Raw genomic sequence first — 14044 nt, forward strand, 5'->3', positions numbered from 1 at the left:
TCACAAAAGAAATAAGTGTAAAAAGTGTAAAAGGAGTTTTAGTTCACCTTTACATACAAAGGAAGAAGGAGAATTAGATTGAATTTGGGAAAGACCGAAGTTCGTTGATGAGCTTAACCGCCTCTATCTATCTCTCGATTCTAGGGGAGAGAAAAATCGTATGGCGTAGTTCATATGAGAGGTATTTATAGATGGTTAAGTTGAATCTCAACCCAACGCGTGTAAAGATTAACACAAATGTATGGTTGAGATTGAGAAGGAGTATGAGAATGGTGTTGGTAGGAATGTTGTAATGATGGGGATTAGTTCTGCAATGGTTAGTAACTTATGCGGCAGGATTGTGTAAGTGCTTGACTTTGATAATGATTGCTTCTAGAAGATGAGCCGAAATCATGATATAGAACACTGAGCGTGGTGTTGTGCGAGTCGATCTGTTTCTAGAGTGAACTCGTAGCTCGTGGACGTGAGCTGATGATGCAGGTCATCCTGAATGTAGTTCGGAAAACTAGGTCAGAGGTCAGTGTGGTATTTCCACTATGCTGAGCACGTGCTTGATATTCCAGAATAAGAATATCACTACCTCACAAAGTACATAAACAGGTAACAAACTTTACACGAAATAAGAAGTTAGAAATTTGGGCATAATTTTCTCTTTAGTAAATTTGGGTGACGAACTTTCAATTTACAGTATGCAAAAATAATGGACTGAACGGAAGTTAACGTTGCAACAAATTAAAGATTGATTACCCAAATTTGCTCAAAGAAAAAGGTTTATTCCCCAACTTTAGATTTTGTGTAAAGTTTGTTAGTTACTCATTTATGCAAACGTTCACAAATATGAAGTCGTATAAAAACTTAATAGAATCTATACAGTTGCACCAAAACTATATACATTGAACTTCATAAATTCTCATTTGTACAAATATATTCAATCCGCTCTTTCATATACCTTCTTTTTGGATAAGCAATTTTTTCTCCGGCCTTTGAGACTGTAACAAATTTCGTGTCTTAAATTCCAATGGTCTCACCTTCCCTACACAAACTGACTTCGACCAACATGATCCTTTGGTTTCTTGATGGCAGGATTCTACAACAATTTCTCCTTGGAGCCTACACAAATAACATGTCACAACAATTAATTAGATCAATGAAGCTGCTCAAAACTAATACAACAACGTTCATGAATAGGAATAATATACATTTTTTGGGTAACCATTTAGAAAATAAAAAGACACACCTTTTCCCATTTTTGTGGGTCGGGTCGTTTGTAAACCACCACTTGGTCTACAACACCTGGGTCCAATATTTTCCACCTACAATGTGGATTCTTGGTCCAATGCCGAACATATTCTGTCACCATCTGGTTCTTGTACGAATCATACCAAGCCTTAGACATATAATATGTAAATGGTGTTTGGCAACCATTCCTACTCACTGGGCGAGTGTTGAATGAGAAACCAGTCTGATCCGCCTGCCTATACCAATTGAGAAATGTTCTTGAAGGTCTTTCTAATTCACGCGGTGATATGAAACCGCGATAAATTTGAACAACGTATCCCCAAGAGGTAGAAATTGACCAAATCTTATTTTTGTCGTAGCACATCGATTGTTGCATCATACTAGCTGAGTCAAGTTCGATTGGGATGTTGAGATGGCTCAAGCCTTGAACCTGAGTCATGTTTGGGAAGATTGGATCCACTATATCCAAATGGTGTATGCTTACCAATGGGGCTACTGGATGCGCTGCGAGCAGGCCTAATGCGCTGCCATATACATCAAACTGATACACCAAAAATGATTGTCAGGAGATGGATTAATTAGTGGATTATATTACAAGGGCAATAAGTAACACAATCTGAATGATTAAAATGCATCTAGATTCTATAATCACCAAAAGAATTTTTCTTTGGTAATAAAGATCACCGAATTAGTATACCATAAATTAACATAAACAACAAAAACCAAATTAAACAAAATAGAAAAAATACCTGGTGAAAACCTGCTTCTTTAGTTAGAGGTACACCAACCTCAGCCATACAAGCTTGCATACGATCATCAGAACCATACAGTTGAGGATACCTTTGAATACACGTATCTTGCATTTTCTCAATTTCTTTAGCCAAACCATAACTTATAGCAAATCCACCACCCCCATAAGCCATATTATAAGAGAAATCAATGTTCTGTATATGACTTTCCGATACACTACCGATATAATAAAACTGATTATAATCATATTTCTCTAAAACTCTCACTAAATTAGCCGGTACAAAAAACGTATCGTCGTCACCCATTACCAACCACCTCACATCTTTCAATCCCAACCTCACTGTTTCCGAAACAATCCTCGATATACGTATTGCGGAAGGGTCACCTAGACGATTTTTGTAGGGAAAACGTTCTATATCTGCCGATATTTTCAAAGGTGGTAAAATATCGGTTTCGCCAGCATGGGTTTTAACTTGTTTATCCAACCAAACAAAACCTCTCATCTCATTAGGCTTCCACCACAACTTAATGTACTTCTTCCTTTTTTCCCAAAATTTTGCTGAAGCTGCTATACCAAAAACTACGTGTTGTAGACTTGTTTTCCTATTGTTTTCGACACGCACTAGTGTAGGAGGATTTTCTTGCTGTGGAGTCAGCATTGCTTCTGCTTTCAAAACGACCGTGGTACTACTATAAGGCAGCCAAGAGTAAGAAACTAGATTCCAAGTGTAATAACACACGTAAGTAACAAAGAGAATAACCAAAAACCATATTGAAAACTTGGGAATACATGAATAAATCTTCTCACCATGCGGCTTTGTACTTCCTTTCTTCATGGCCATCTACAATAAACTGTTCAAGTTTGGGTTTTAAAGAAAGGTAGAAGCAGATTATAGTTGGAGTTGAAAATCAGGTAAAGAGTTCTTCATCAACTAAAAGTCTGTATACATTTCACACTCGTATATACTATATAGTAAAAGTGTACAAAAACTAGGACTCTACTCAACGTGGGCCCAAAAAAGAAAGTGGGCTTTCGGCCCAATTGGAGCCCATTTGTTCTTAATGAACTTGTTACTCACACTCCAAAGCTTTTTTTCACTCAATGCTTTTTCTTCAAGAAACACACAAGGGTTTTGAGGTCCGTATATTTTCTCTAAATCTTCATTCTGTTCATTAAATGTTTGTCATTAAAATTAGTTTTTAGTTGATGTGAAATGAGGTTTATAAGGTCATATACTTGTTCTTATTACAAGAACTTAACTAATCATATACCAACTTTAAGAGCAAATCAAAGATACCCAACTAGTTTTTCAGCTACTTTAAGCAATATAACAACTGCCCATATCAATGGGTATGATAGAAAAGAAGTAGAAAAGAATGGGTTATTGAAGTCGTTGCGCTTTGGGGCTATTGGCTATCCTAGCTGTGTATATGGGGTGTCTAGTTATCGAGCTTATTCCACGTTTTTCGGTGGGAAAGGGGATGGTTCTGTGGTGAAGGCATTGAATGTTAGTAGCTCTGATACGAATGGAAGTGATGGGGTGGATAGTTTGAAGAAAGTTTGGGGGACTATTGTTGACGCGGCGGATTATACAGGACAGAAGGCTAAGGAAGCGTCGGATGTGATTAGTCCTCATGTTCAACATATGCTTGATGCTAATCCTTATTTGAAAAATGTTGTTATGCCTGTTGGTTTGACTTTAACTAGTACATTGTTGGTTTGGTTGGTTATGCCGAGGGTTTTGAGGAAATTTCATAAGTATTCAATGCAAGGACCTGCTGCATTGTTATCTGGGAATTTATCTCAAGAACAAAATCCTTATGAAAAAAGCTTTTGGGGTGCCATGGAAGATCCTGTTCGATATCTTGTGACTTTCATGGCGTTCTCGCAGATGTGAGTGTCTTCTTGTTTCTTTTGATGTTGTCTAGTTTATAGTTTAAACAGTCTTACATATGTACTTATATATATGATTTTTATACATGACAACATATTTCTCTGCCTTAATTGCAGAGGCATGATGATTGCCCCAACCACTGTTGCATCTCAGTACATTGGACAAACTTGGAGGGGAGCAGTGATCATTGCATTTGTCTGGTTTCTCCATCGGTGGAAAACAAACGTATTTAGTCGTGCTTTATCTACTCAGAGTATAGTAGCACTTGATCGAGAAAAGATGCTAGCTCTTGACAAACTCTCATCTGTGGGCCTATTTACATTGGGATTGATGGCTTTAGCTGAGGCATGTGGTGTGGCAGTGCAATCTATTTTGACTGTTGGTGGTATAGGAGGTCAGTTTTGTTTGCCAATTGCTTAATGTTCAATGGCACATTGTGAATTTTAACCCAACGAAATATTTCATACAAGCTAATGATGATGAGACACACACCTGCAGACATGTGTGTTCCATCCACATGATACCCGAATTTAGCTTGATCTGAGATTCCAAATTTAGTCAACTTAAATCTTTAAGTTGATGGTGAGTGTGGACTGCTCATATTCATAGAACTTTCGACTATTTCCTAATAAACGTATTTTTTGGTTGTGTTTAGCATTTATGTTTATGATGGAGCTCAAGTCATAATTTTGTGTTACTACTTAGCAGTGCTTAGAAATTGTATGTACTTCTAGTAATCTTACTATTTGTTCTAGATGGGTAGAGCTAGGTTGAGATATACATAGACATTTTATTATTGTTTCAAGTAATAATTTTCTTTCGAAGGAAAATGGGAATCAACTCAATCAAGCTATTAGTTGTTGTTGTAGTGATTACTTTCCAATAGATAGATGCAACTTACCTGTCTTCAAAACAATCTATAGGACATCATATGGCGTTAAGTACCATACGATCTCCGAAATTAGGGGTGATCACCTTCGGCCAATTTTCAATCAGATACTGCACTTGGACCTCTACTTTTTGTGAGATTGTGTAGAGATTGCCATGCGTTCTAATAACTCATCCCAAACCAGAAGTGAAGGGACAGTAATGAAAAATTGTGAGTAAATCTTCATGTAATTTACAGTGTACACCTCTTTCTCAAGATCATACCCCAGTTTTGGATGTTTCCGCTGTCAAGATGTGTTCACTGAAAGAAAATAACTTGATGGCTTCCAGACGCTATTGCAAGTGGATTTGTTGCCTCCAATACGACTCTATATACAAAGAATTTTATGCCTAAGGAATCTTGGGTGTTGTTGACTGCTTCTAGTTTTGGGTTGTTCTCCTTCACAAGAAACTGGGAGAAAGTTTTCACCTAGAACTTTCCAGTCTTTCCACTTTTGCTTCTCATTCATCACTGCGTTCCTTTAGCTGATAACTGGTTAGGACATTCATAAACCGCACCACCATGTCAATCTTCCAATCATTGAACAGAATTGAGAAGCATATTCCCAAGCAATTAAGAAATGTACTTCTAAGGATCCAAACTTTTACACGACAGATCATAAATGGCATGAATGTCCTTAAATTACACTGAGGTCGTGCACATTATGAAGCCTATATCCACTCCTTTTTTATGAATTACATCTGTTAATAGTCTTTTATTGCAAAATGATAAATATGATCTCTTACTGTGCACATCTCTCCTCAACTCTGAGTTTGTTGTTTAACGTAAGATTCTCCTGTCAGTTCCTATTTCATTACTTAGTGATAAACATAAATCGTATTTATAATATATTTGTTGATATACATATAGGGTCTAATCAATTTTTATTGTAATCGTTGAACAGGAGTTGCCACTGCTTTTGCTGCTAGAGACATCCTAGGCAATGTGCTAAGTGGGTTGTCCATGCAGTTTTCAAAACCCTTTTCTCTGGGTGATACCATAAAAGTAAGTTGAACCTGTTTCTTTTTGTTGATTCCTGAAACCTGTTACTGATATCTAAGAAGTTGTGGAAAAATCTTTGCATTCGATTTGCTGATGTTATAACATCTCCATGTCTTTCTAGAACAATTCCTTCAAAGTGTATTCTACAGCCTGTTGGCTTTTAATATACCCTACTAAGGCCCCTCCCCCTCTTTATGATGTGCAAGTGTCACACACACACACAAATTTGTTGCATATTGTCAAGAATTTACTCGTGCAATTTTGATCATTTTTCTGAATTTTTGCTTCGCCTTCATGGAATACTACTATCTGTACGCTAGGACACCAATCTAATTGCAGCTCATAATGGGCCTTGCTACATGCAAATAATGCTTTATATACTATACAAACCTTGCCACGTGCAAGATGCAAAATATATTTTCACCTACTTCATCAATTTACTGTTTCATTTGTTGGTTTCTTACCAATTGCACTGAAGTGAAACTATTCCCCTTTTGTCCCTTTAAACTGATCAAGGGGATTTGACATCAATTAATTTGGGGAACAATAGCAAAGGTTCTACTATGTCCACCCACCTTGGCTACCTTGCCCCACAAACTGAGACACTAGAGAAGAAAATCAAGCAAATTCTACATTCCGTTTGCAATTTCTCCCTGCTTAGAAGTAGAATAATTTGTAGTTCTCGGTTAGCCTCCTATGGCTATGTTTTTAGTTTTATTGTTTCTTTGTAATAGTAGGCTTTCCCAGCCTACTTTCTTTTCACTTTTAATGAGATTTGAGATTTCAACTTTACCGAAAGCAAAAAAAAAAATCTTTGCTTAGAACAATAACATACTTAGCTCTTTGAAGGGATACACAGGCTTCAATTCGTATAATCTTTTGTTTGCCTAGTTTTAATCATTATTATTCATAATCTGTTTGGAAAGTTTGGCTGCTGGTGACTTTTCTATACATGTGTTATACCATATATATTATTTTCGTGAGGTTCTCACTCACATCATCTTGATATGTTGCAACATCCTTTTAATTTAATACAACTTTACAACTTTTATTTAAAAAAGTTTGAAAGAGCTATGCTTATTAACTCTACATTTTTGTTTTACAGGCTGGATCGATAGAAGGTCAAGTGGTAGAAATGGGTCTTACTACTACATCATTATTGAATGCTGAAAAATTTCCTGTCATAGTTCCAAATTCATTATTTTCTAGTCAGGTATTTACGTTTCTCATATTCATCATCTACATTTGCTTACTGTTTTGAAACCTTTGGCTCCATTTGGCAGTTGCCACTGCAGAATTACGCAAGTACTTGTTCCTAAAGATTTTGAACTTGTAATACATGCATTATCTCCATTGATTTCTTCAAAGTCACTTTTGTGAATTGATTTAATTTCAGCAACACCAATTGCAGCCTTTCACATTGTTGGAGATATGAGTTTTCTGTTTTATTTATTTACTTGTCTTTATGTGTATGGTGAAACTATCATTGATGTGGGTGTATTTAACATTATTGTTTCTATAATATAAAAGGGTCCACGGTTTGGAAAAAGATACAGCCGTAAGAACTTTTTCTCTCCTTCACAGACCCTATTACTAAAACTTTACATGGTATCAGAGCCATAGGGTTGATCCTCTCTCTCTCTCATCTACTCATCTACACATCTATGTTTACAATTTTTTAGGTGTTTGAAAAATGCCTATATGGTGTTTGATGTTTTATCCGGTTGCTATTTGATGTGTGTCTTTGATATTTTGGTGTTGGTTGTTGTCTCGTCGCCGTGAATAAGTTCCTCGTGGTAATTTTGTTTTATCGACTTTCTTTTATTACTCTTTGTGATTGGTCGCTTGTGACTATTATTCATGACGGAGGAAAACAACCGCCAAGAGCTTTATAAAGGATGATGATTTTTTGCCCAAATCCATTAATCGCTAAAAACTAAAATGACGCCAATTATCTAGCATGGGCTCATGCAATGACGGGTTTATTTACTGGGGAAGAAGAAACTAAAATACTTAACCGATAATCCTCCCCGCAAGTATCGACATGAAGTATGAAGATTGGATGTGTGAAGACTATCAGATGGGTTGGTTATGGCATAGTATGGAGCCCCACATTGCCACCACAAATGAGTTCTCACGATTCTTCAAAGAAAATTTGAACTCCTTAAGTGAGTCGTTTTCATCAAAGCAATGTGTCTCGGGTGTATGACTTGTATGAGCAAATTTTTGCTACAAAACAGTCCGAAGAACCCTTTCAGAGTACTATGGTACTCTTAAAAAATTTATGGGAGCAACTACTACAAAGATAGACCCTTACACCTGATTTGGAACAACAAAAGCGCCACCGGGAGGAGTTCACAATTGCTACTTTATTACGGGCTAGATCAAGAGTTGAAGGGTTTTAAAGATCAGATTCTCGCCAGTGAATCTTTACCCACCGCTAATGCGATTCACGACTTTTAAGATCTTCACTAGGCCAAAGTTCCACTCCTAGTCCTAATCTTACAGAGTCATCAGCCTTTGTCTCTAGCAGTGCTGGTCGAGGTGTTTTTCGTGGGGGTCGTGGAGGTCGTAGTACTCGTGGTGAACGTACTGGTGGACGAGGTGACAGGAAGTGTGATCATTGTGGTGGAACCAATCATACAGAACCCTACTGTTGGATTAAGTGGGGTAAGCCAGAATATGTGCATCAAGTTTCTGACGCCCAGCAGCCAACACAACCACCCATTTCATCTAGGCATGTGCCTTCTAATTCTGATACTCGTGATGCACTTACCACTCAATTGAGCGAGCTAGTTCAAACATTGAAAAATGTGGCTCCCCATTCATCGCCCCTCATCGCTACCTTGGTTAATTCGTAATGTTGATGTGTGGCCCATTCTTCCTTCCATCATGGGTCATCGATTCAGAGCTAGCTCTCACATATCCGGGTAATCGCAGATCCTTTTCCTCGATTTGACTCCTATAAACCACCGTGATTGTATTAGTCGATGGGTCTTCCCCAAAAGATCTGTGGATAGGTGTTACGCACCCTAGTTCTTCTTTGTCTTTACCATCTAGTCTCTATGTACCCAAGTTTCCATTTAACCGCTTTCGTAAGCCAACTAACCAAAACTTTGAATTGCTCCTAAGTAACATTTTCTCAATCTTCTTGTGTATTTCGTGACCTCTTGACGAAGAAGACGATTGGTTCGGGGCATGAGAAAGATGGGCTATAATTTCTAAATTTTGGTGAAATCCCTACTTCTTCATCTGCGATTGAAATAACAAGAGTTTCACCTCTTCGGCATTTCGGCTTTAGTCACCCATCGTTAGCAAAGTCAAGGGCTAGCTATCCCTCAATCGGGTCATGTGTCGAAGAGTCTAGAGTGTGAGGCTTGCCGCTTAGGCAAAACATCATCGTAGTTCCTTTCCTAGTACTAGTCATAGTCGCCGCCGCGATCTTTTGATGTAGTCCACATACATATGGGGTCCTTCTCGAACCAAAAAGTATGAATGGATATCTTTATTTTGTTATATTTGTTGATGATTTTTCTCGACCGACTCGATTATTTATGATGAAAGAGAGCGGTCCGAGTTGCCTCGCATTTTTCTCGCATACTATAAATCCAGATTTTTACTCAATTTGGTAAGCGTTTAATTAAAGTTATTCGATCCGACAATGCCTTTGAATACACCTTCAATCTATTATGCATTCATTTTGTGTTGATTGAGGTATCATTCACCGTGACTAGTTTGCGCTTCATACCTCGCAACAAAATGGGATTGCAGAACGAAAGCTTCGGGCCATTTGTTAGATGTCATGCGCTGCACCTCGAGGTTTAATATGTAATGCATCTAAATATTTTTAGTTGATGCCGCCCTCACCGCTTGTCACCTTATTAATCGTGATGCCATCTCTAGTCTCGGGTAGTCAAACTCCTTTTTCTCTTTATATTCGATAGTTCTCCTTTCAACTAACCCCTCGTGTTTTTGGTCAGGGTTGCCTTTGTACATATCTTGATCCCGGTCATGACAAGTTATCTCCCCGCGCTCGCAAGTGCATATTTCTTGGGTACTCGCGACTCGAAGGGTACCGATGTTACAAATCTCGATGCATCGACGTTATTTTGTGAGTCTTTGACGCTATTTTTTGAGTCCGCCCTTTTTTTCATCACCTAGTCAAAGTTTATCTATGGATCTTATATCATCTCGTGAGGGGGAGCATTCCTTGCCTTCACCTACTTTCCAATGCCGATATAGCACGCCCAGTTGATCCTCCTTCACCTACTCTTCCGATGCCGATAGCAATCGCCAAATGATCCTCCCTCCTTTACAGTGTTTACCAACGCCGCAAATATCGACAAAGGTGTTTCTAATGCCCGCGAACCCGCTACTTCTCCGCCGAGGCTCCTCTTGCTTCCTCCCCCGATTCAATTAATGAGCCCATTGCAAAAGGAAAGGTACACGCTCTTGACTCTACATCCCATTAGCAATTTTGTGTCATATCATCGCCTTTCCCTCTTCATTGCGCTCATTTGCTTTCACTCTTTCTTCCTCGCTTTCTATTCCTTCCTCTTATGAATGTGCATTGTCTTCACCGGTTTGGAAACGTCTTTATGGATGAGGAAATGAGTGCTCTTTACAAAAAATCTTACATGGGAACTTACTCCTCTCCCCCTTAGGGGAAACATACGATGGGATGTCGTTGGTCTTCACTATTAAATACCTTCCCGATGGTTCTATTGATTTTAAGGCGAGGTTAGTGGCTAAAGGATACACACACGATGTGGAGTTGATTACTTAGAGACTTTCTCTCCCGTGGCTCGCCTTTAATTCCGGCGGATTCTTCTTCTCGCATTTAACGCTAATCGTTCTTGGCGTTATATCGCCTTGATATAAAAATGCTTTCCTTCACGGTGACTTACAAGAAGAAGTCTACATGGAGCAACCTCCGGTTATGTGGTTTTCGCAAATGAAGCACCTTGTTTGTAAACCGTGATAAGGCTCTTTATGGCCTTAAGCTCTCCTCGTGCATGGTTTGATCGCTTTTAGTGCTGTTGTAATTGGCTTTGGCTTCCGGCTTCTAACCGTGGATCACTCGCCTTTGTCGGCGCCGCCTCGAGGTGGTACCATTGTTCTTATTGTATATGTTGACGATATTATTATTTCGAGATGATTCTCAAGGAATTACATCACCGAAAAATGTATTTGGGCCAAAAATTCCATACTAAAGATTTGGGTGCTCTTCGGTTTTCTTGGGATTGAAGTTGCTCGCTTCGCCGTGGTATCTCTATCCCAAAGGAAGTATGTTCTAGATTTGCTTTCTCGAGACAAAAGTTTTGGGTGCTCGGCCCCTATTGATAATCCTATGGATTCTATCATCAAATTGATGGCGAAAGGTGGGGAGTTGTTTGATGATGTGGGCGCATACGCATCGCTTAGTTGGGAAGCTCATTTATCTTACAGCTTACTCGCCCGTGATATTACTTATGCGGTTGGTGTCGTGAGTCGCTTTATGCATGCTCCACGCCAACCACATTTTGATGCTATTTATCGTGATTTTGTGATATGTGAAAGGTAACCCGTGGAAGCGGTTTGTTGTACCAGCCACCGCCTTCTTTGTGTGTGACGGGATATAGTGATGCTTGATTACCTGGTAGCCGCTTTTGATAGACGGTCTACATTTGGCTATTGCACCTTCGTTGGGGTAACCTTTGTGACTTGGGCGAGTAAAAAGCAAAATGTAGTTGTTTCGCTCTAGTGCGTATATAGGTATCGTCGGCGATGGCTCACAATCGCTCAAAATGTTGTGGGTTCATTCTCTCTTTGAGGGACATGGGTATCGATGTTCCTACTCCAATGCAAATGCATTGTGACAATCAAAGACCATCTATATTGCTATCAATCCCGCCTTTCATGAACGACAAAGCATATCGAAGTCGATTGCCACTTCATTCGCGGGACCTACTATTGAAGAAACAAATTACTACTCCCTATATTCAATCCAATGACCAAATTAGGGTGATATATTCACGGGCCATTAGCTCGCCATGTGTTTCAAACTCCTTCGCTTCAAAGTCGGGCATGTTTGATGTGTATGCTCCAAACTTTGAGGGGAGGTTGAGATATGAGTTTTCTGCTTTTATTTATTTACTTGTCTTTATGTGTATGGTGAAACTATCATTGATGTGGGTGTATTTAACATTATTGTTTCTATAATATAAAAGGGTCCACGGTCCGAAAAAGATACATACCGTAAGAACTTTTCTCTCCTTCACGCACTCTATTACTAAAACTTTACACACATTTTGCTCATATTCTTCCGGTGGATATATTCTTCCGAAAGTGATGTTTTTCCGAAAGTGATGTTAATTAACTTCTATGTCATATTCAAGACGCATACCTTTTGTAGGTCATTGTGAACAAATCTCGAGCGAATGGGTGCAAGCTATGGTAACCAAAATTCCTCTAAGGTTTGATAGTTTGGAAAAGGTTCCCCAGATCACGGATGAGATAAAGTCCATGCTAAAATCGAATTCAAAGATTTTCTTGGGGAAAGAGGTACCTTACTGTTTCCTTTCTGGAATAGAAACTTCATATGCAGAGCTGACCCTTGGATGCAATCTTAAACAGATGGTAAGCTATCCTTCCATTACCTGAGTATGTTCAAATACTTCTTTTAAGTCTTATCTGTTCTAGTGAGCTCAACCCAAATAATAAGGTGCCATATTGAGTGAGATGGTAAAGGTCTGTGTTTAAAGCTGGTTAATATAAAATAGTTCTTGAATAAGTATGCTCCCTTCACCTGTTTTTCAACCTCCCACAGAGCCACAGCCCTCAGGAAAAGACGGATAGAAATTGATGAAAGACACTTTTCCATAACAGTGTTGTGACCGTACTCTCAGCTGAGGCCATTAAATGGTTAAAACTTGGAAGTGACAGTCACTCCACTTCAAGACTTTTTATCGTTATTGATTTTTAGTTCTTATAACTAGTTAAGAAGGTTCTTTAACATGAAAGGACAATTAGATATCCATAAAGGCATGGCCAATGTGTCTTGTCACTTTTTTATTTATGATCAATCCTTAATCTTTGTTGAAATTAAGTGCATTTTTGTACTCTTAATATTGAATGGGAATTTCTGTATTCTTAATACTGGATGCGGGATTCATAGCATCATCTGATATATTTCATCTTTTATGCGTTTCTCTTACATGCACTAAATTTTCGACTTTTGTGATTGTAGAGCAAAGTTGAGTTATATTCTGCAGAACAAGATATTCTACTTGAGGCAGTGCGGATTATTAAGAAACATGGCGTGTCATTCGGTGCGCAAGATCTGTCCTATCAGTAATTTGTTAATCGGTAAAATCTTGTCATAGGGTGCGTGGTGCATGCTTGTTTTTTGGAACACTGAAGGTTAGCATCTTTACAATGTAAAAGTCAAAACAGGAGCATCAATGACGGAATTTCTTTTCTTGGTGTACTTTAATTTTGAGTTCAGCATTTTATTTACTTTAGCGTGGAAGTGAGATGAGTATCCACTAGAAGTAACTGTACCATAGACCGTAGGTCAAACAAGAATAGGAAGGAGACCACTACTGGTGTTTCCCAATCTTTTTAGGTAGTCTGGTATTGGGGCCGAACATTTCGGAATGGATAATCAATTGGAAATTCCATATCGTGTATAAGTGTCTAGTTAAATGAGTTGTTTAAATTTAGAGTTGAGCTAACGTCGCCTCACTGGGGCGAACAGGTTGGATACTCACAAATCACAATTAAGGGCTTATACCTTCAAGCAGTTATCTTAATCTCTTTCCAAATGATTGATAAAACTGAAACCAACATCATGATCTAATCAAATCCAACTCAAAAGAATTGATTCTCTGGTGCTTTTAGTTTTCGGTACCGAAGCATAAAAACGAGTGAATTAGATTTCCACCCCCTTTGCCAATTAGATTTCCACCCCCCAGTTTTTTTCAATATTAGACTTCCACCCCTAACTTCACACCAAAATACATTCCGTCTGCTTGCTGCATGTGCAATTACACATCTATCCCTCACCGTAAAATGACAAATTAACCCTTTGACTCCCCAAGACCAAAACTCATCTAATTGCCACGGGCATCATCACACCCATCTAATCCAACTAACCTAAATTTTTTTCCCCTAAATGACGACCACTACCCCCTTCCCACCTAAAATTCCCAAAATAACCTCACTCAAGTTTTCTCAATGGCCACATGTC

At 38.6% G+C, this 14044-nt stretch overlaps 1 protein-coding gene and 1 pseudogene across 2 annotated transcripts; one reads left to right on the top strand and one right to left on the bottom strand.

Moving 5' to 3' along the window:
- Window positions 1-891: 891 nt before the first annotated feature.
- LOC147476451 (uncharacterized) lies at window positions 892-2916 on the bottom strand. The gene is made up of 3 exons (XM_086583031.1): window positions 1989-2916; window positions 1238-1780; window positions 892-1110 (listed from the first exon to the last, which is right to left on the bottom strand). Exons 1-3 carry the CDS (start codon window positions 2829-2831, stop codon window positions 1009-1011), a joined length of 1488 nt encoding a protein of 495 aa, XP_086439157.1. The 5' UTR covers window positions 2832-2916; the 3' UTR covers window positions 892-1008.
- Window positions 2917-3086: 170 nt separating this feature from the next.
- LOC147476452 (mechanosensitive ion channel protein 1, mitochondrial-like) lies at window positions 3087-13288 on the top strand (annotated as a pseudogene). Its single transcript, XR_015208726.1, has 6 exons — window positions 3087-3883; window positions 4001-4278; window positions 5717-5817; window positions 6920-7027; window positions 12209-12432; window positions 13043-13288. The product of XR_015208726.1 is annotated as a mechanosensitive ion channel protein 1, mitochondrial-like (transcript).
- The last annotated feature ends 756 nt before the right edge of the window (window positions 13289-14044 follow it).

The sequence above is a fragment of the Coptis chinensis genome, chromosome 9 (assembly GCF_015680905.1).
Source record: "Coptis chinensis isolate HL-2020 chromosome 9, ASM1568090v1, whole genome shotgun sequence".
Classification (NCBI taxonomy): domain Eukaryota; kingdom Viridiplantae; phylum Streptophyta; class Magnoliopsida; order Ranunculales; family Ranunculaceae; genus Coptis; species Coptis chinensis.